Source organism: Lasioglossum baleicum, chromosome 6 (genome assembly GCF_051020765.1).
Source record: "Lasioglossum baleicum chromosome 6, iyLasBale1, whole genome shotgun sequence".
Taxonomy (NCBI): Eukaryota; Metazoa; Arthropoda; class Insecta; order Hymenoptera; family Halictidae; genus Lasioglossum; species Lasioglossum baleicum.
In genome coordinates, this window is record NC_134934.1 from 17,462,969 (window position 1) to 17,486,683 (window position 23,715).

Consider the following 23,715-nt stretch of genomic DNA (forward strand, 5'->3'; position numbering starts at 1 on the left):
CATTAATGTTTTTAAACATACCTTTATTGGTACTTCATCTACGTCCATTGTTTTTATTGCACGACCGTCATTTATCCTTTACAATGAATAACGTAAACATTCAGATGACAACGATTAGCTCCATTTAAACAGTTGTTTAACAGTTCATTAATGTTTTTAAGCATACCTTCAATGGTACTTCATCTAGGTCCATTGTTTTTATTGCACGACCTACGTTTGAAGTTGATCACCCGGAACTGAGTAGCAAGAAATGCCATTGAAATGCTGGGTCAAAATGAGAACCCAGCCATTCGAGTGTAAAGAATTAAAAGTTACCGATAACATTCTTCTTTGCTCCCAAGACATTTGTTAGGATTCAATACTCACAATTCCTCACCATAGAATGACTCGCTCGGTCAAGGGAAGTCAGAATTATCTCAATAACAATTTTTATTGTCAATAAAAGCTGCTAACTTGGTCGTTCAAAATGGTTTGCAATATTTTATGCTCGACATCCTGCGTAGTGATAACGAATGGGTCGTTCAAAACAGAGTTTCAGAGATATTCCCGCTCCACACAATGCACTGCAATACTACAATGTCCGGTCATGACAAAAGTTTCCAGGAGATCGACAATGCTCCATTATGATTGCGAAGAAGTAAGGATAACGACTGTTAATTAGAAAATATCAAATTTCTCGTATGTTTCATGTTCGTCATTTCGAATACAGGATCGAGTGGAATAAAGAAATATAATACAAGAGCTGCGTTCGTCGCACAATTTTATTGCCGGAGCGAACTCGCCAGTACCTACATACTCGAGCGTATACAATTATTATAACCATCTTCGGTTGGCTACCGACAATGTACAAACTGTTCGAGCTCTTCTCTCGTTTTCTCTCTCTCACTCTCTCGCGTTCTCTCTCTCTCTCTCTCTCTCGCTCTCGTTCGTTCTCTCTCATTTCTCTCGCGTTCTCTCTCATTTCTCTCAACACAATAAATAAACGAATTTGCGCGCATGTTACTAATACGTAACCACAATATAAAATCGTCCTGCATTAGTAAATAAATTAAGTAAACGAACGGTATAAAACGGTGGAGAAGTATAATCGGGGGCCAGGGTATACTTCGTATCGATATAACAATAATATACTACTGGTTGCGTTCTCGTGTCACCTGCGTGTTTCTGTGTAGAGTGTGTGTATGTGTGTCTGTTCATGTTTGTGTGTGTAACGCGTGTACACGGTGCGAATTTCGAGTTTTGGTGGGAGTGTATACTGATGGGCATTGATCAATTGCTAATTCCTACGTCACATTGCACATACAACTAACGTACAAATATAACGACGTGACGATTCGTACGACACTACTTCCTAGAGTCTCTATACAGCGCGACGCTACCCGCCGTTCAAAGGGAGTTTCTTTGGAGCTGTTTCGTTGAGACCTAGACGCTTTTGGTTCGCGGTTGCGGAAAATCGCCAACCAATTGCCATATATATCTTCGTTGGAGATATTCTTCAATGGTCTCTCTTTCATCCTCTCTCGTGTTGATTCTCAGTATAAAAAAAGTTGCTGTTGCTGCTGGTAGGCAGTGGGACTGGAGTATGACAACGGCACACTGGTATTAGCATTGGGCTAGTTACCGTTCGTCCCGTAGATTTTGCCAGCCTTCTTCGCCATGTTGCCTAACATTTCCATAGAATACTTGTGTGCAGACCTTAATGATACCGCCCACTCCTTTAAACTGATTTCATCCTGAAAGAATGCGATTCTTGGTCAGACGTGCTAACTATGTTTATTGTTTGAAGAGTAATCCCGGCTTTCCAATGAACATCCTGAGTTTACTGTACCGGTTCGCTAACAAAGGCTAGTCTGCATAGTTGCAATAGGCCTGCTAAGTCTCAAATACTTCGAAACATTTTTTCGAAGCAAGGAATTTTGAAATTTTGTGGATATTAATTCATCTACTATTTAAAATTAGACGAATTCGAAAATAATGAAAACGGCTTTATATTTGTTTATGAGAAAATACAAATAAATTGAAAACAGAAATATACGCGAGAATATATGAACAGTTACATTAAAATTAAGGGACTTTAGTACTTACGGGATTTGTGAGCACTATTTTTACATCTTTCTTGCGGACGATAATGCACTGTTCTCCTTTTACATGTTGAAGATCCGCGCTGACTTCTTCCACCTAAAAATTCAACATTTTAATTGTAATTTAGTATTAAATAATCTACAATACACTAAAAATAGCATTTGTCATTTGAAGAAATTAGTACATAAAATTTGTGATTGATTTACCTGATCAAGAAAAACGAGTTCTGGCTTCACCGTGGATTCAGGATACAATTCTAATCGATTGGGATATAATTTCGCATAGCGCGTCTGCCACGCACTGGCAAATGGACCACCTAACTTTTTGATATAACCTTGCAAAATGCAATCCGAGCCTGTAATAAATCACTATAATTACAATGATGTCTCTTCACTCACTGTCAGACTATAAAGACAGCATTAACCCTTTGCACTCGAATAGTGGCTACGAGAAGCCACCATTATTCGCCATGTATACATGCAAACAAATTTAGTGATAATTGTGTCTCGTAAATCGTGATACAGTCACATCATATGAAAAATTGACCTATCTTCAGTTATTGAATCGCCCGCTATACCTCTTGTTGTGAAACAAGCGTTGATGATGATTTACATACAGGGTGGTCCATTTATCTTGAGACAGTCAATTATTACGGAAACCAGCAGGAATATGAAAAAATGTTTTGTATAAAATATTTTTCATATGAAGGGGCACACTTAATGGCGCTATGCACATTTTTCCATAATGGCCCTTTAAGGGTCAGATGAAGGGCAACTTCATTTTTTCAAATGGAGAAATCCATATTTTTTATTTTATATTCTTATTCTACATCGAAAAATAATAATATTTCGTATAAAAATTTTTATTGGTGAATTACTGTTGTCGGCGAAATCAACGTCGATCAAATGTGGTCGATTAAAACATTGTCGGCGAAATGATTGGCGGTAACTTGATACAAACCCGTTGTACCACGATTTACAAACTAGTATCGAGTACAAAGGGTAAAAACAGAACAGCACTGTATCTTTTACCTTTTTCGTCCGTGTCGAACCTCTGTTTCTGTTTCGACTTCTTTTTACTTTCTATCTGCGAGGGGAAAGAAGAAGAAGAAGAAAATTAACGATACGATAACACTCGAAGCCTCAGTTTTCTCCGTCTGGTAGGCCAAGAAACAGCTGAACGAATTAAGAATCGGTACCTTATCCGTTTCGACATTGACTGTCTCGAACACAGTCTCCGCAACCTCGGCCTGCCATCTCTCCGAAATGACTAAAGGAAAATCTTTGTAAAGTTCTTGATCCGCTTCCGTTAATTTGATACCCTTCGTGTCCTCTTCGTCAAAGGAACCGATGTCAAAGGCGTCGGCGGCGTTCACTTCGCCTCGCGGTGGTATAAGTGGCGGCGTGTATTTCTGAAGATAAACTTGTTGCCAGTCGATGCCGGCGAAAAACGGGTGTTCTTTCAATTCGTCCGCTCCACCGCCCCGACAACCGATCCTCTTGTTCACGTCCCGCTCCAGCAAACCTTCCATCAGCGATCGCAGCTCTTTCGAAAATGTTTCTGGTAGCTCAACCTTCTGAAATTATTTTAGCCCGTTAGTATCGTGGAAACTCGCTGAAATCAACCGTTAAAAATAAAGCAAAATATACAATAGTGTTTTCACATAAGTGTGTACAAGGTGAAAAAAAGGTCATAGAATAACAAGTATTTCATCGACTAAAATCTTATTGGTTACAAATAAGGATTACATATAAGTAACCGGACATTTTTTCTCTTGTTGGTAACTGTTATCATTGAGAGAAATTTATTTCGGTCGCTCATAACTAGACTGCGGATCTTTATGCATTTATAGTAAAATTGAGAAGATGAAATTCAAAATTGTTCGAAAATTAAAAAAATTGAACATGTCAATATGATTTCTCCTCTATTCAAATAATTATGGGAAGAAATGAACTTCTTTTTGAGCAATCGAAACAGTTTTTCTTCATCGATAACAGTTATCGAAGAAGATCCAATTTTTTGAACACTAATATAACTGTTATTTGTAACCAAAAAGTATAAAAATCGATATTTTTTAATCATTTTGTTCTTAGATTGTTTTTCTTTATATTTTGTGTACATTATCCTAAATTTCAATAATAATCGACTTTTTATTAATGATTTTTATCGTGGGAAATTTCAGAATAACTGTTATTTTTGGTCCCTGGTTGTATCAAAACCAGTGGACACATCGAATGAGTACAATTTCATATTTGTATATCTAATTTTTTCTCAGATGTCAAGGTAACCTTCGGTTATCTCAAGGTCAACGCAAGGTCATCATATTAGATGTATGTAGATCGTCAAATTTGTCCTTTCATCAGCAACAACGTGGTATTAAAAAAAGTTGCATTGACTTTCAATACGAATGCGATACAAAAAAATCAAAATTGTACATAGTCATTCGATGCGTTCCTTGAACAAATACAAATCGGTAAAAATTTAAACTAACACTGTAGCTAGGTACATAATGTACATAATTGAGGTTCTACTATATCGTGATTTAAACAAGCAAATATGCTCCGAACTACACAATGTCTGGACTGATTTTGATCAGAAAAGTCTCACAAATATTGTATGTTGATGAAAGTGTCATAAACGAATAATTAACCGAGACGGAATATGTGAACGCTATTGTATGAATATAATAACTAGACCGCGGATCTTTATGCGATTATTGCTTTCGAAAATTTTCGAAAACTGCTAGGACATTAAATACGGCCGAATTTAGTACGATATTAATGAATTGCAAATCTGAAAAGGCTACTATCACGGAGAATAAGGTTCTATTTGATTCTACTTTCTTAAAATTCGTCTACAAAAATTGAAAACTGCATAAACATCCACAGTCTGATAATAATAACAAAAGGAACACGTGGGACGGCGAGCATGAATTACGCACCTTAGTTAATGTCATATGATCTATTTCGTGTTTCCCTCTCATTTTATGATGCCTAAATGGACTGTGTCCTTTTAATAATTTGTGCAACATGCAGCCGAACGAGAACCAGTCTGCACTGGAGTCATAGGTGACGCCTTTGGAGAGTACCTCTGGCGCCATGTACCCGTGCGTGCCACTGAAACAAAACAATTTTTCAGTAAATTCGTTTCGAACCTATTTTCTCTTGTCGTCAACTTCTATCAACACGTCACGATTTAATTAGAAATCCAATTTTAGTTTCAGATAAAATTCTTTCGATGTCGATCAATGTTTAGTATTCTTATGAGTGGAAAAATAACATATTAACGATAGAATTGTCTGATGTTTAGTCAAAACGTATCGATTAATCAACTGATCGCCGACGGTAAAGAAGATTACAAAATGGAGATGACAGTCTTCTAGTAGATAAAGAAAAAATCACAGAATATGTTGATTCGAATGACGCTTACTTTGATCCATCAGTTCATTTAGGAGCTGGTTTGTTTAACGTTACTGTCAAAAATCGGACATTTCGTATGTGACACAGTGTAGCCAGATGAGGGGAGTCTCGGTGAAATGATGTACCCCCTCTCTGATGACGGGGAATGAGTGGGGCGAATGGGAGACACGTTGCACGTGCGCGATGGGGACCGTGGAGTGTGCGCCTGCGCACGGTGCTGGAATGGAATAGTGGAAGGGGCAAGGAGGAGAGTACAGGAGCTCCGTTGGAGCTCATTCTGGTTTCACTGAATGTGACAACCTAAGGGTGCATTTATAGTGGAGCGGCGAGCATCGATGATAGCGGCACGGTGAAAACAAACCAACATTCGTGATAACATTTCGACACATACTAAAGAAAGGTACATATGTATTTTCATTGTTTTTCTTTTTTTTCACCGCACAGCTCACCTCGCTGCTCCACTATAAATGCACACTAATAGAATCGTTTGATTGTACGTACACACTTCCGTGCGGTTTCTTCTTCGAGAAGTCATAGGCCAATCCCAAGTCCGATATTCTGACATGGCCGTGCTTGTCCAGGAGAATATTCGCAGGCTTTAAATCCCGGTAGACGATGTATCTACGGTGCATGTGTTCTAATCCTAATATCACTTCAGCCGCGTAGAACTTCATCTCCCTCTCGTTGAACACACCATGTTGGCCAATGTGATAATGGAGATCGCCGCCGTTCATCAGGTCCAAAATGAAGCACAGCTTGTCCGGCGTTTGGAAGGCGTACGTCATGCACACTATAAAGGGACAATCCACCTGAAAGATTAATCGTAATCGTACTGTCATTCGAAACTAATATTAAACTTACGAATGAGAACATACACCTAGCGAGTTCTGTCGAACTTTGGCGTTCAATCTATGTATGTGTTTATATGGAAAACGTCCCCAAAATTGTTGAAATCGAGCAATAAAAAAGATTACAGTATAGAATGAATAAGTGCCGTACACACTGATTTCGTTCCAATTGTGAACAGAAAACTGTCGCTGGAAAACAACAAGCTGTTGCTGCGATGTATTCCAGTTATAGTTGTGTCATTTCATGCAAAATCGATCACTTTTTGCAGGCACCATCGTCGATTTTGTTCTAAATGGAATATGTTGTAGTCCATGTGAAATTAGGGGGGGTTTAAGTCATCATTCTGCCGGTTTCGAATTCTTTTAGAAATGGCAGACCTTCAAAGTTTACAATTTTTGCCCATTTTGGCGAGAACAGGCCTCACTTACGAATTTTTATCTCGGGAACTGTTTGTCCGATTGAGCTACATTTTCTTTTGTTTTATTCGTAAAGGATTGGGATATTACGAAATAATTTTTTCAACCTCGAAAATCGACTATATAACGACGAAAAATTTAAACAAATTCTTATTTTACGTTTTTTCCGATGAGGGGCCAGAGTGATTTAAATTTTGAAACAAATGGCGTACTTTACCAGCTCATTGTGATGCCAATTTTTATGGCTCCATCTTTTTCAAGGGCTCATTTTAAAGGGGAAACTTCAGGGAATATAACCATATTTTTTTATTCAAAATTTAAATCACTGGCCCCTCATCGAAAAAAACGTAAAATAAGAATTTGTTTAAATTTTTCGTCGTTATATAGTCGATTTTCGAGGTTGAAAAAATTATTTCGTAATAGCCCAATCCTTTACGAATAAAACAAAAGAAAATGTAGCTCAATCGGACAAACAGTTCCTGAGATAAAAATTCGTAAGTGAGGCCTGTTCTCGCCAAAATGGGCAAAAATTGAAAACTTTGAAGGTCTGCCATTTCTAAAAGAATTCGAAACTGGCAGAATTATGATTTAAACCCCCCCTAATTTCACATGGACTACAACATATTTCATTTAGAATAAAATCGACGATGGTGCCTGCAAAAAGTGATCGATTTTGTATGGAATGACTCAGTTGCAATTAGTAATCGTCAGTATTATCACGAGTACTTATTGATATTCACCATGCGCAAGCATTCCTGGGATCGGAAATATCGCTCCGAGCCAGAGGATTATGTTCCCGTATGTGGTATATCGAATATTAAAATATGACGTGTACCATAAATTTAAATTAGCAGACGTAGAACGACAATGATTCTGGAATACTGACTATAATAATATCTTTTTATTATTTTTTTAAATACGTACCCTTACAAAAGTACGTTTCGTTGTTCTAATTCGAATAATTAACTCGGAAAAAAGACATTAATAATTGTAAAATAATTGGAATGTTCAGAATAATCGTTTAGTATGTCAGTATATAGTTGTACAGTACATTTATTTGATAAATAATTTCTGTTCCTAGAAACGTATTACAATGGTGGCGACAAGCCATAGTAAGTAATGACAAGTATAACAACTATTGCTTATTTCATTGAAATCGAACCTGTAATTTTCAACTAATAGTTTGTCGAAAATGAATACCATAACTCGCAAAATGGTATATTTATTACGCGCATCAGGAATAGCTCATCCCTAAAAGTAGATGAATCAAAACAAACAACCATTATCTATCTTAAGACGTTCGTAAGTTTTAAGTGTTTTAACCAATCGGACGCAGTTCTACATGTACGAGACGGAGCCTATTTTAAAGCTATTTTAAAATTTCAGTATTTTCGGAAAGAGAGTTGGATAAAGCAGCAGTGACAATAAATAAGTCTCTACACCTCTCGAACACGAAGTAGAAAAAAGAATAAAATATGAATTAAAAATATCAATGAAGTTCAACCATTAAAAATCATTTTTATACTTTATAAATTGCTGCATTTATCACAGCAAATGATTAAAAAAACATACACGCACACATTTCTAAAAATAACACTTTTCCCTTAGGTTTCTTGTATTATAAAAAAAACTTCATATCAACTGGAAAGTCTGCTCCCTCGTGCTATTGTATATACGTAACAAAACTTCTTTGCATCCCCATCATTTTAAAAATAATCAGCCTTTATAGATTTAGTGGAGGCACTGTATCAAGAGTCAATAAGTTTCCTTAAAGACGACAGACCGGTTTATTAATTTTTAATTACGCGAGCTTTCGAGCAACAGCCAATTTATACATCCAGAGAAGGAGCTCGATTGCAATTGTTGATGTTCAAACTTTTAAATGTGAATGAATTTTAATTTAACAGCGATAATTCCTTACCATCGTTTCATTTTTTATTATTTTCTTGTGGACAATCAAAGTAAACGTGCATAAAGCTTTTCTAACGACTCACTTGTACTTTTAACAATGTTTATAAATTTTTTTAGCGTGAAAAATTAAAAGTATTGGAAATATCTTCTGAATTAATGGTTTTTCATGGAGAATAATGAATTAAATCAACTGGTGTGTTAAAAAATAGATGAATCTATTAAAATAATTGAAAGTTACCTTCATATGCCCTCTACTCTTCTAACTACGAAAAAACCATTAACAGAATTATGTCCCTCTCAAAACCACATAATTTTTGTTTGATGTGTCAATATCATTAATAATTTCAAAGATATTCGTGGTTCACGTGGTCCATTTCAAGTGGGACACACTGTATAACGAAAGTATTCTAGTTCAATGGAAATGTCTGAATTCTGGAATCACAATATCTCCGAGTGCAAAGTGTTAATACAATTGGACACTGCGAGATATAGCTTACCCCTGTGCTGACTGCCGACAACATTATCCTTTCATTGAGAGATAACGTTTCGCCTTGTTTCATTTTTATTCGCTTCTTGTCGAGGCTCTTCATGGCGTACATTTTCCCCGTGTCCGCTTTCCGACAGCCATAAACTTCTCCGAAACCACCTCTGCCAATTATTCGATGCACACTGAAGTCGTTCATCGTCAACTGAAACAGTAATTCGTTCGAACAGCTCGTGAATATGACATGCAATTCACTTTCTCATCGATCAATCCGGCACAACAATTCGCTTCACGCGAGTGCTTATGTACAATGAATCCAAAAAGTATTCGAACACTAAATTTCCGATTTGTGAAAAATCATCGATATTGAAACCGTAAGAATTTCGTTACAAAAAGAAATAGTACAACCATCAGCTTGGACTCATTTCAAAGCTAGAAGCCTTCACTTCCGCAAAGTAGTGCTGATTTTTGTAAAATATGAATCCAAAAAGTATTCGAACACTAAATTTTGCGATTTGTAAAAAATCATTGATATTGAAACCGTACGAATTTCGTTAAAAAAAAATAGTACAACCATTAGCTTGGACTCATTTCAAAGCTAGAAGCCTTCACTTCCGCAAAGTAGTGCTGTTTTTTGTAAGATATCGTTACAACATGTGGCAGGTGGGAAACCGAATATCTAGGTGCACGGTAGTGCACCAGCCAAGTTCTTGCACTACCACCTTTTACACGAAACAATTTAGCCGTTTTTTAGAGGCTTATAACTCGGCACTGGAGGCAGATGGAGAGATGTAATTTCGTACAGTTGTTAAACGCTATCATGTCTCAATATTGACAAAACATTAATCTTCCAACATTAGTAGGCTCTTTAAACCAATGACCATAAAAGGTCTTAGGTGGCGGCCAAGTTTGAATAATTTAGCCCACCATGTAACTCATTAAGAATTAAATAGCGTTCTTTTTAACTAATTTTTACAAACGCTTCTTTCTGTATTCCAAGAGGTATTTCTAAGCTAACGAACTTGGCCGTATTTTGTTTGATCTCACAACTTTTTACGGCCATAAGAACTTGGCTCCCGTTTACAGAATGTTTTTGTTGGGATCCATTTTTCTTTAAGAAAAATGCTGCAAGTTCAAACTTCTTCAAAAACTTTAAAAAATTTCTCCGGTAAATGAAACTGCCGTAGATTTGAAGATTGCAGCCTCCTCTTTACAACGAGCCCATAAAAATTAACGTACGATTTTTGTTTACCGTTTTATAGTACAAAAACGAGGAACAAGTTCGGTTGTAAGTATAAAGCAACGCTCGGATTTACTTACTCGCGACGGCCGAGTTTCGAAGGCTACGCCCCCTCGACCCGGCCGCGCGTTTCGTCCCCCGTGGCGGCTGTAGTTCTCCTAGGCGCCACGAATAGCGAGTATGAAACGCGCCTGAGGAGCTCCGGGACCGTCACGTGGAGCGAGAAGCGCGGCCGAGTCGAGGGGGCGTAGCCTTCGAAACTCGGCCGTCGCGGGTAAGTAAATCCGAGCGCTGGTATAAAGGGTATAAAACTCGGACTCGCGAGCCGCAGACAACTCTCCCTACTCCTGGGTCCTCGCTACCAAACTCCCGTGGAGTGTAAGAGGGGTAATACGAAATAGTTGATAAGGGGGGGGCGGTACACTGGTAGTGGCAGTGGTGTACAGTAAATCCTTTATAGGCGCGACAGTCTTGGGGGGGGGGGGGATTTGGTCGCATCTATCGTATAGGTTAGCTATTTCTTATCTCCAAAGGCCGAGCTGAACGTCGAGAAGGACAGCGCGTGTAAAGAGAGACCAGGCGCAGGCCTTTATTTCTGTTTTTTCTTTTCGACGAAATTATCACACAGTTTAAATATCGACGATTTTTCTAGAATCGCAGAGTTAGTGTTCGAATACCTGTTTGGATCCAATAATGATTGATCTTGGAAAGATCTGCGAGAATCAATTTGAAATGTATGAATGAGAGACTATCGTTTAGTGCATGTTCTGTGACATCGAAACGTTTTCAAAACACTACTTACTTGTGTCTTTTACACGAGCTGTTCCCGAGATGTTACGCTGACATGCCATCGGCATACGAATTACACGATGCACACAGCAGGGAAGGTTGCTAGGTTGGTCTTTGTATATCTTAGTGACCCTAAAATAGGTAGATTCGTTACTCCTATAGTAATCAACGACTCCGAACTTTAGGCCAATTGATATTTAAATTTTCACTCATTCCGTTTAATGAGTTCAACCGACCTCGAAAAGAGTTCATTGTAACATCTCGGGATTGGCCCACGCGAGAGACTCGGCTGTTGAAAACGTTCGAACGTTAGCTACAACAATCTGTCGCAAAAGGTAAGTATACATATGTAGTTAGTATAAGATAAGATACTACTTAAAAGTTTAACGTTCACTTCCGTAAGACTTCTCGAAATGATCAAATACATACCGATCTTTTAATATCTTTTTTTTAGCTATTTACTTGTGGAGGTGATCATTTTTATGATTGCAAGATCAAATCAGGATCAAAATCAAGAACAAGTTAATAACACATTTTTCTGAATTACGATGACAAGATTGATTTTATTTAGACTTTGTGCAGCTCGTATTGCAATTATATCAGGCACGTCAAACTCGTTTACCGCCAAGGGGTCCTCATTAAGTATTATAAATTGATTCGAGGGCCGCAATACAAAAAATCAGACTCGAAATGAAACGGAAACACAGTTTTTTATTAACATTGCTGTTACGCATACAAAATAACTAAAATAATTTTTAAGTTTACTTTATTTGATCGAACCGTTGCGCCGAAAGCATTTAAAAATTTATTAACAGCAAATACGATAGATAGAAGAAACATATTTACTTTATTTGAATAAAACTATTTCATTTTTGTTTCGAAGAAACTTGGCAATGTTTTTTAGCAATCAAATTTTCAATATTCGGTTGAATTTGTTGAACTGTAATTATTTTTGAAACTGATTGTACACGCTGGTCTTCACCTTTCCGCAGTTTTATTATTTTTTAATATTGAAAATAGTGGTTTGCAGATATATATGTGATACCACTGCTACCAAACATGGCTGAAATACGCCTAATTGCACATAACATATCGGGAGATCGGTCAACAGATTAAATAATTGTAAATATGTGGAATCACAACATCCATATATTTTTGTTTCAATACGGAATCACACTGCAGTTCGATTAATTCCAATTGTACAGGTATGCACTCGAAATTCACCCTTCTGCAAATTAATTTCACCCTTCTGCAAATTAATTTCACCCTTTCGCAAATCAAATTCACCCTTCTGAAAATTAATTTCACCCTTTCGCAAATCAAATTTAAGCTTTTACAAATAAAGTATTTTTAAGTTTTTGTAAAAACAATCAAATGTAAATCAATTGTTAAGCAATCCAAAATTTTATTTACTGCAAACATGTACATCAAATACTTATTTTATGGTAATTACCAATTCATAAACTTTGTAATGTGCGAAAATTGTGTGCAGATATGTGTATTCATTGTAGCCATTTTCTGATTAATAAATTTCAGAAATGAAAGTACACATTTATTGAAGTGTATTGAGTATTGAGTATACATCTCTCGCAGTGACGACACCGTTCACGTGTGTCTAAATAAATATATCATTTAATCGAAATAAATAAATAATTAATTTCAAATATTCTCAGTGGGTGAAATTGATTTGCAAAAGGTTAAAATTGATTTGCAGAATGGTGAAATTAATTTGCAGAAGGGTGAAATTGATTTGCAGGAAGGTGAAATTGATATGCAAAAGGGTGAAATTGATTTACAGAAAGGTGAAATTCACTTGCAAAAGTAAAATCTATAAATTGTCATCAACAGTTTCAATGTTTTTGGTCGGGCCGTAGACAACTAGTCGACGGACTGCGTGTTTGACATGCCTGTAATATATGAGCCACTGAAGATATCTATACAATCATTTCTTATGATATTATTTCTATTACATCAATAATCGTAAAATAAAAAATCTAAAATAAAAATCTCTAGTCTCTAAATGGTAGGTTTAGTGTTAAAGAAAATCAAATTAATTTGATATATGTCGTTATCTAAAATTATAACTGGACTGCGGATTTTTATCCAAAATGAAAACTTTCTATCTGAATTGAAACAAACTCTGGGCTGAAATCAAAATTTAATTTTACTCTTAATATGTTTAATAGATTGGAAATAATGTAACAGTAGCTTTAAATTCCTCTAACGTGTTTGCTATTTTAAATTACACCTATTTAGTTTTATCATAAATGCATAAAATCCGCAGTCTAATTATAACACACAGCAGGTTATTCAGGGGATTTATCATATTTCTGTTATATTTTTTTACCAAAATTGATATATACCCCACTCAGTGTCCCGCTTTATAACAAACAATTTTTGGAATAACATGTGTTTGGCAACTTCAATACCTTCTCAGAGGTGATTGTGAGAGGTATTTCGGGACATCTTGTATATACTTTTGTTTATAAATCTTGTAAGTTCCATTGAAAGGTCACCACGTTTCCGAAACTAAAAAGTTTTGTTTCTTAGAGAACATCGGACAAGCTAGTTTCTATCGTAGTGGATTTTGAAAATGTCAACGAGAGTGTTCGAGCTACAAGAATAGATGACATTGGCCAAATGCAGTGTCCTTCAGCGTCATCGATACCCGATGATGACTTGCAGATGTTGAAGTTGCAACAGTCAACGAGCATTTGACGCAAAGACACTTTTCTCTGGCAGATTTTGCCAGGGAAGAACAATGATTGTGTGAGAGTGGGGTACGACAACGAGGAGGATCGATCCCTTGAAAAAACAATTCCTAAGTGTAACTCGAGTTGGAGAATTCGAACGGACAATACGTCGACTTGTTTGAACGTTATTTTCAATTATTTAGAAAATTGGACAGTGATGCTTTTTAAGATATAAACATTATTAAATGTTCTAGTCGTGTTAACAGATAAACGAAGTTTGATTTGAGATGAGTATGATACTGTGCGTTCTCATCGGAAACGATTTGAGAAAAGAACTACAGCAATGTGTCGATACATGTGAAAGAGATGTGCACGTTATTTGTGATTAGTAGACTGCGGATTTTTATGCATTTATGGCTGATGAAAATGTTGAAAAAAGACTAGAATATAAGATTCGATAGAATTTTGTACAATTTTCATTTGTTTTGGAGCTAGGAAGGCTGTATCTATTAAAAATATGATTCTATTCAATTCCATTTTCTTCAAATTTGTCGAAAAAAATTGGAAAATGCATAAACACCCGCAGTCTAGCGATAAGTTTGTCCTCACTGTGGTGGGTGTGCCTCTTGATGGTCTTCAGCAGTTCGATCGTCGAGAAGTGTATCATGATATGTACTGGATTAGATATGTCGGTGAAACAAGACTAAAACCACGACAATATTTTGTTGTTTCTAGTTATTTTTTGTGAAACCTCTCGTAGCATGTTTGTGAGATTTTTCCGATTGAAATAAGATCAAACGTGGCATCATTGTTGTGAAACAGCCATAATAAAAAGTTTCTGGCCACCTCCAAATATGCAAGACCTCTCGATGTTTAAATAAATTGTGCGTAATTGTTTAGAATAGCATAACGCCCAGGTAATGAAATTTATAGCACCGAGGGGTGGAAAAATAGCTTTAAGATCCTCTTTTCACACAGTATTTATTGGGAAATTTACAATCACAATTATTTCTAAGAAACACCAATTATATAGCACAATATGATACACTTCACGAAGAGCACAGTTTCTAATATTTTGTAAATGTTTCGACCCAGTTTCCTTAATAAATGGAGAAAATTATGATTTTTTCACGGTTTCCGCTATGAAAATAACATTCGCGCCAATTTTCACTATCATATTCGTAATCAGCACGTCAAAATACGTAAGAATCCAGAGTATAAAAAAAATCGGAGCTTTTCGGAAGTACACCCTATTGTTTTATTATTTCAAGAATATTCATGTCGGATATTGTTAATTTGCAAATTTGGTTATGCAATTAAAGAGGGATTTATTTTAATTCCTCAGTCTACCTTTTTTTCTCAAAATATACGAGTTTTCTAAACGAGTACGTAGGTGTCTACTGATTATTCAGACGTTAATAATCAACGAGGCTTGCGTATATTATTTTATGGTAAATATACTTTATCGTTGAGAGGCACTCGTAAAGATGATCAAGTCAAACCTAGATCATCATTTTTAATAATAACAATAATAGTAACCATTCTCTTCTGAGAGGGTAAGTACTTGTAAACAGTAAAGTAATAGTTGTAGTGTAATAAATAAAAAGTTGTAGTGTAAAAGTACTTGTTAAGGCGTTGCATATTTGGATATTTGTTTAAAAGTTATTGATTGTAATGCCGAAGGTTCATATCCGTAGGCTTATCTAAATATGTACATACATTGTTGTGTCACATAATCGCGTGAAAATACGTAGAGCGTTCAAAAAGTTCTTGCAAAACGTAAATAAACGAACAGTAAATTTAATTGACCGCTTTACTTTGCGTAAATACCTGACAAAACAAGTCTCAACGAGTACACACTTGCATCAATTAATTATAAATATAGCGTTCTGTTTGCAAATAATACACGACATGCCTGAAACTTTCGAACGCCCTCCATACAAGTTAATGTTAACCCATTCGAAATTAGCAGCAAAAATTGATAAAACAAGTTTAACTTAAACTTTTAAACTTATCAAGTTAAACTTTCATGTTCGTTTATCTTATTTATAAACAAAACGGTTTAGAGATATACTGCATGTGCCGACTTACAGTACTCATCGAGATTGATCGAATGGAATAATTACATTTTGCGAACCTAATTTTTATTCCCAGGCCGTGTGCGATGTTTAAATAATGCATGAGCTGCCTTACCATAGTAATTGCACGATAATAATCACTTTAGCCGTTAATTTACTCCACCACCGAGCTCTTTATTCTGCTTTTTTAGCTGGCACGATTTTCCATATTTTTTGACATGATACGTTATATGTATGCGCCCTTTTTTAACGACAGCCTTCATACGATTTTCAAACTGTTATTAGATTTGTGAATTATACTGTCGCAGCTTTTAACATGATATATTGCGCAGGTTGTACAGCGTGTCAAAGAAAAATAGGACATTTAACCAAAATTAATTTTCCAATTCTCAAGGCAAATCGTCAATATTTGAACAATGATAATTTTCTTAAGAAAAATAGTGTAATAATAAATTTCGACTCATTTTAAAGCTCGTAGCCTGTACTTTTGCACCTCATCATTAATTTTAGTCTAGGACATTTTTATATGACATAGGAGGTGAAAAACTGAGGACACGTTTCTCGTTGAAAATGGTACAAATTTAATCGTCTGTAACAGCATCGAACATTTTTTCTGAATGATTCAATTACAGATTTGAAGATTGAATCTTCCCCTTTACAACCATTGTTTAAAACTTGATCTACGATTTTTTTTGGACGTTCTATAGACCAAAAATGAGGATCAAGTTTGGATCGTTTAAAGAGCCCCAACCCAAAGACGTCAGTATACCTTTCATTCAAAGTTCAATAACTCGATTATAAAAAATCGGAGAATAAGTTTCAAACATCCATTGTAAAGGGGAAGCTTCAATCTATAAATCTGCGGTGGTTTCAGTCACTAAACAGAATTTTGAATGGTTTTATAGACGTTTCAATTTGCACCATTTTGGATCAAGAAAGCGTCCTGAGTTTCCTAGTCGGTGTATCATGCAAAAATATCTTAGACAAAATGAATAATGGATGGAAGAAGTAAAGGCTTCAAGCTTTAAAATGAGTCCAGGTGTATTGTTGTACTATTTTGTTTTTAACGAAATGATCACAATTCAAGTATGTATCGCGAATTTCTTGAGAAATATAGCGATCAAATATTTTTTGGATCCACTGTATATTCTGAAAAGGTTTCTCCTAAAGTCGTTTGGTATCGACTAATGCGTACAATTCAAATTTAGAATATAGCAAACACAGTGTTAAATAAGCGAAACCTTAAGTGATAGTAGAACTTTTGGGACGACCTACTGTAAAATTAAGTAAAAAGTCGGCTTTTTCAATCGTTTGCTACATTTATCATCCCATTATTCCGTCAAGGACTCGATCAGTTTGGCGTTATGACTTTAAACACAAACTGACTTTACGGTGTGGAGTTATTAGAAAAGGTTCTAATCTTTCTGGATTCTTTAACCGCAATGACGATACTGACCACAAGATAGCAGAAAATCATCCACAAAAATCACAATTTCATTTTACAGACTTAATACGGTCGAGTTTTTATACAAAAAGAGATTGAAAACCTTTTCGAAAACCCAATCCACACAATCGAGTAACGATAAGAAATGATCCTACTACATGCCCGTAATTATTTATACTATATCATTAACGTTTCCATTCTAATTTACTCGGACAGTATGGTAAATACGTTTCTTATTGTTACTAAATCGTATCAGCGTCGGCGCGGTTACTTAAAATTAAGAAGCAGCAGAGGCATTCAGGCTGATTAAAAACATGCAATTTTATGTGGCGTTAGAGTCCATTATAGTGGAGGCAAATTGAAGTGTCTGAAAACGATGGTTGTTTAGTTTTCAGGTTAATTGAGTTTCCCTTGGACTACTTTGCAGCTCATCTTTTTCCTCAGAATTTTCAGGTTTGCGCGCTTCGCCGTATAATTATACGGCTGTGCTATGGGAGAAGAGATTGTTGATATCATTTATAGTTAGTGGACTGTGAACTTCGTGCATTTCGAGGAAAAATGAGTATATCAAATTAATGAGCCATTATTTTCCATGTATCATGACTAGACTGCAGATTGTTGTACAAAGTAGAAATGTTCTATCTCGATTACGACTAGAAACGAAGTAAACAGTTATTTTCTGTCTGGATAATTTGAATAGGTTGAAAATAACGCAACAGTATTTTTAGAATCTTTTAATGCGATCATGTCTGTCTAGTCATGACTGTTGAGAGTGGAAATCGATTCTATTTATTCTCTGCTTCTCCCAATGCAGAACATGCTCATTTGTTATACAAATCTACAGAGTACTGCATTTGCATCCACTATACTGCGCAAAAATAGACGTATACTAGAAAACAGTTGAAATTTACCTGCATATTTAATTCTAAATTCTTCCATTGACAAAACCGGGTGTACTTTTCACTGAAAGCATACAACAACATCTCTTAGGAATTGTTTCTGACGCGAATTTGGACATTTTTTTTAGGGTTTCGGGTTCATGTATGTAGCAACGTACCTTTCCAAAAACTTCTTGAAGGGCTCGCCCCTTAAGTGATTAAAAATTTCTTCGATATACGGCTGCAAAGGTAATCGATGCGATTTAATTGGATCGACGCAGATTGACCAAGTTGTTAACGTTATTACAATTAAGCGATATCAGATCGTGAAGGACCAACCTCAAATAAATTAACGGGAACTTCGTTTTTTATGAGGTATTCCCGAACGGTGGACACCGCTTCCATGGAGTATTCCTGGAAAACAATGAAAATAATGCAAACTAGTACAATTCAATTGCCTACGTGCGTACGATTAAATTTTCGCATTTTCTGAACAGACTTTGAACTCTCACACGTTCCTCAGAAAATAATACAACGGTATATTTAAATTCTTTTCGAGTATTTATTATTAGAATATTTTTTAAAATATCAATGTATTAAATAAAATAAGAAAGAGATTCCACCACACACGTTCCTCAGAAAATAATATAACAATATATTTGGCTGCTCTTTACTTTATCGGATTCAAAATTTGTGCCTTTCTGCTACGAATTATGATGTATTTGGTATGTAAAATCTAGTAGATTTGTACCCGGCGCGGATGCAGATCGAAGTTTCGAACCTCCAGGATCAATAGTTGAGGAGATATGGTCGCTTAAAGTTGAGCATATTTTCAGTTTCTTGGGCGGCGCCCTTACCTGTCAAAAATGCTCAACTTTAAGCGACTATAGCTCCTCAACCATTGATCCCAGAGGATTGAAACTTCGATCTGCATCCGCCCCGAGTACAAATCTACTGGATTGCATACCAAATGCATCTTAATTCGTAGGAGAAAGACACAAATTTTGAGTCCGGTAAAGTAAAGTTTATGTATTTACTATTAGAAAAATTTTAAAAATATCAATGTATTAAATAAAATAAGGAAGAGATTTCTATTTGGCTCTTGTTCTTTATAATTAATGCAAATCGTTTTTATTTTGCATAAGGGTCCGCAGTCTAATTATGTGACTAAGTGATAGGCAAAGATGTACACAGGGTGTTCCAAAAATGTTGTACTTCCTTGAAGTGGCCGATTCCGGAGGTCATTATTAACGAAAAACATGGGCTAATCAGAGCGCGGCTACAGCTGACGGATTTACGACTGCGGATGTTTACTAGACTGCGGTTACTAGACTGCGGATGTTTATGCAATTTTCAATATTCGTACGCGAATTTGAAGAAAGTGGCATCATGTAATATGTTATTTTCAGCGGTAGTAGTCTTTGTGGATCTGAAATAAATAAAAATCGTACTAAATTCTGTGGAATTTTATTTTCTAGCATTTTTTTTCCCCGATTTTTTGAAGCCATGAATGCATGAAGATTCAAAGTCTACTGATTATTATCAAACCCGCGGAGAACATTGTCGCAAAGGAAAGAGTTACTTCAAATGACCTCGGGAATCACCTTTCTCAAGGAAGTGCAACATTTTTGGGACACCCTGTATGTTAGGCACAATATTTCCTCTAATATATTTTGATCACATTATTTCCTCCAATATAAGAGAACATAAAAGTGGCATGAGTGGAAAATGCATCTAGTGACGAATACATTAAAGATTCAATGCAAACGGGATTTATATTATATTTGCTTTTTTCTAACAGCAACAATAATTTTTAACATAACAATGTTTGTCAATTTTGTGAGTACAGTGTCATAGAATTTGATCCAAGCGAGATCGTTTTATTTCTATTCAAGCGGAAATTTATTATAATTTTCGCGAATATAATTAAATAAAAATAATTATTTATCCATCGTATTGCCCATATTATAAAAACATTTTTCATTAATACATAGTATTCTCTGTACCGATTTTGTAACGGGAGAATTTTGCATTTTTACATGAATGGACCGCAATCCCAGGAGATTACTATACATGCACAAACGAGGCATCCAGGAGAAAGACGCAATGTATCTTTTTGATAGAAGCAAATATTACATTTCTGGTTCGGTCAAAGCAAGCGTGGCGAAGCAAAAAGCAAAGGGAACCCTCGGATTTAAAAAATTTAGAACCAATTTTAAAACATGACGTCGTCCTAGACGCACTTTAAGCGTCAGTCTCTATGAAAAGTATACATAAGAAAGTTCTATCAAGATACTGAGCTTGAACATAAAGCTTGGGTGAGAGATGCAAGAGTATTTATTTCACATAGAATATAGAACGAAAATATAAATTAAATCCTATACAAAGCTGAAGGTTAAGATAGACTAAAGGGTTCTAAGATGCAATTTACTTCGCATTGTCAATTTAGAGAGATTAGGCATTAAACGAAAGTGGAAGAAGTGCAATACGAGTCTGATGAAAAATCATATTTCAGACTTTTTTAAATCGAAAGCGATAAGATATTGTGTCAGAGAATGATAGATCTGTTCTGCAGATCACGTTAGCGAAAGAAAAGATATTACCGGCGGATGCTTTACATAAGAAATCTAAACTTCTCAGTTCTCGTTTTGTTCTATGGGTCCGTAAAAGATAATGATCACTAGACTGCGTATCTTTATGCATTTATAGCAAAATTGAGTAGACGAAATTCAAGATTGTTGGAGAATTTAAAAAGTTGAGGATACCGATTGTATGATTCCTCCTCTATTGAAATCATTAAGGGAAGAATTAACATTCGTGCAATCGACGCAGACAATTTTTATTCTGCATAAAGATCTGCAGTCTAATAATCGCCTTCACTGGCTAACACTGTGGTTAAATATTACAAGAATACAGGGTGTCTCAGCTGAAGGAGATCACCTAAATATCTCCTTTATTTTTAATGGCACAAAAGATATTTATGGCATAATTTAAATGGTATCGAAGGAGGAATATCATAGAAGAACAATTTTTTTTGACTGGTTACTTTTTCATAGTTTTTTCAAGGTGATCGTTATTCTTTTATCGGGAAAACAAACTTTTTTTATTCAATCTTATAGCGGCTGAAGAAATACATTTGAGTATGCTTAAGTCATTAACAAGATGGAATAAAAATATGTTTTCCGATAAAAAAATAACGATGACCTTGAATAAAACTATGAAAAAAATTGTTCCTCTACGATATTCCTCCTTCGATACCCATTTAAATTATGCCATAAATATTTTGTTTGTGCCATTAGAAATAAAGGAGATATTTAGGTGGCCCCCTTCAGCTGAGACACCCTGTATATGTAATAATATGACAACATGTAACACTGTGGCCGAACGCATCCCTGTTTGCCATACGTGACACCTTCCGAGTTACGGTGTGCTCGATGGTGCTCGATGATATCGATTGATAATAATCGATTCTCAGGTCGTGCCGACACGCCAAGCGAGCCACATGTTCAATAAATTTTGATGACTGATCTTACTGTATCTAATTGTTGCGGTCATTGAGTGGACAATCTGTACAGGGGTGTACACAACTTGTACAGTGTGGTCAATTTATCTTGAGACAGTCAATTATTACGGAAACCAGCAGGAATATGAAAAAATGTTTTATATAAAATATTCTTCGTATGAAGGGGCACATTTAACGGCGCTATGCACATTTTTCCATAATGGCCCTTTAAGTGTCAGATGAAGGGCAACTTCTTGTTTTCAAATGGAAATCCATATTTTTTATTTTGTATTCTTATTCTACATCGAAAAATAATAATATTTCGTACAATAAAAATAATTCATATTTGGATCGAAACGTCGAGAACAATTCGAATTGCAAAATTGCTTAGTGAGTAACATTTGATCGAACCCGATGCGCCGAAATCATTAAATTGTTTATTTTAATATGATTCATGATGTAACTGTAACTTATCTAGCATCGAACGGCAGAAACTTTGTCGAGCAGCATGGCCATTTCGTCGAAGTGATTGAACGCAGCGAATTCTGTAAGATCGTGAGCCCTCTTCGCGGATTATGCGCCGCACTGTCATATGATTGATTCCTACTCGACGAGCTATTCTCCGTAAACCAATTACTGGATAAGCACGAGCGAGCGCGATAACTTGTTCCTCTTTACGCCAATGAATGCGGGGTCGGTCTGCTCCTCGACGTGTAGAAAGATGACGTAATATTGTTTTTTGATCGCTAAATTGTTGATCTAACCGCTGAAAATCCCGTCGGTATTTCTCGAACTAAAGAATAATTTCCTTTTGCTTCGTCAACAGCACGAATGCTTCGAACATTGCGGTACCGAACTAAAAGACTGATCATTACTGCGGTATTTACGTACGATAGTAATCCGTCTGTGCCCCTACTATGTATTTACTTTGGAAACATGCGAATATAACCACACTGTAACAATGAAATTATTCTAGAAGTTAAATGGAACTTTAACATCGTTTTTTACGAGAACGATTGACTCGAGACCCACTTGATTTTCAAGGACAAGGTCAATTTTGCGGTCCATTCTTTTAACTTTCTCACTGATCACTCACTGATCAAAACGTGTAGAATTCCGCTATAGTGGTCGTGACATATAATTTTTATACTCTGTGTAATGTATCAATTCTTGTTGTTCAATTATTTTCAATTATTTGTTGTTCATGTTCGATTCTTGGTGTCCAATTAATGCAATGGTACAAAATGAATACGATGGAACGACAAACAATGTGATTTGTAAGTTCATTTTTCTTTTTAGCCTATTGATGGTTTTATTTGTTTGCAGGGCTCGAAATAAACGGTTAGAACAATAAATAAATGAGTAGAGTACACAGAATATGAATTTAAAATCGATTTTTGAATGCCCCTTAAGGGGGTAGACTCATTTTTCCAGGATTGCAAGGGTGTGGGACACGCTTTCTCATTTATCGATAATACAAAGATGGGGTTTTTCAGTAGTGAAAAGCGCTAGATAAAAGATCAATCTAGGCCGCGATCACACTCAAAAGTCCTATTTTTACATTTACGAGGCGTAATTTGCATTATTGGGCAGCCTAATTTGCATTATTCTGAAGCTGCGCATGCTATTAGGTGTGCAAATAAGTTCTTCCCCCTTTTTTTTCCAAATTCAAGATTTTATTACATTTTATGTACGTAAAATATAATAAAATCTTGTCTGCTGACTCCGAATCATTCTGCCAACTCTTCATGGGTCTGGGTCGAATTTTCGTTGAGCAATTCCTCTAACTCCCTGTCACCAAACTTTCGCGGTGCGAAAGTAACTAGTAAATACCTAGAATCTTACTAGAAAAATGGCTCGAAACATGGGTTTGCGCGCTGACGGTTTTTGTCCTTATTTCAGCAAATTTTGAGCTGGGTGGGGGCTCATT

General features: G+C 35.9%; 1 protein-coding gene across 6 annotated transcripts in view; it reads right to left on the reverse strand.

Annotated features, from left to right (window-relative positions):
- Positions 1-747: 747 nt before the first annotated feature.
- The window catches only part of Gprk1 (G protein-coupled receptor kinase 1), a 65,869-nt gene continuing 42,901 nt past the window's right edge, over positions 748-23,715 (reverse strand). For 4 of the 6 annotated variants that reach the window (XM_076426310.1, XM_076426313.1, XM_076426314.1 and 1 more), the window contains 11 exons: positions 18,623-18,697; positions 18,463-18,524; positions 18,317-18,368; positions 9,175-9,366; positions 6,003-6,310; positions 5,024-5,198; positions 3,281-3,658; positions 3,114-3,168; positions 2,289-2,437; positions 2,086-2,178; positions 748-1,733 (listed from right to left, as the gene is read on the reverse strand). In XM_076426310.1, the coding sequence (XP_076282425.1) occupies positions 1,614-1,733; positions 2,086-2,178; positions 2,289-2,437; positions 3,114-3,168; positions 3,281-3,658; positions 5,024-5,198; positions 6,003-6,310; positions 9,175-9,366; positions 18,317-18,368; positions 18,463-18,524; positions 18,623-18,697 (1,659 nt within the window). In that variant the 3' untranslated portion in view covers positions 748-1,613. The remainder of the gene's footprint in view (positions 1,734-2,085; positions 2,179-2,288; positions 2,438-3,113; positions 3,169-3,280; positions 3,659-5,023; positions 5,199-6,002; positions 6,311-9,174; positions 9,367-18,316; positions 18,369-18,462; positions 18,525-18,622; positions 18,698-23,715) is intronic. The other 2 variants (XM_076426311.1, XM_076426312.1) reach the window with 2 other exon arrangements.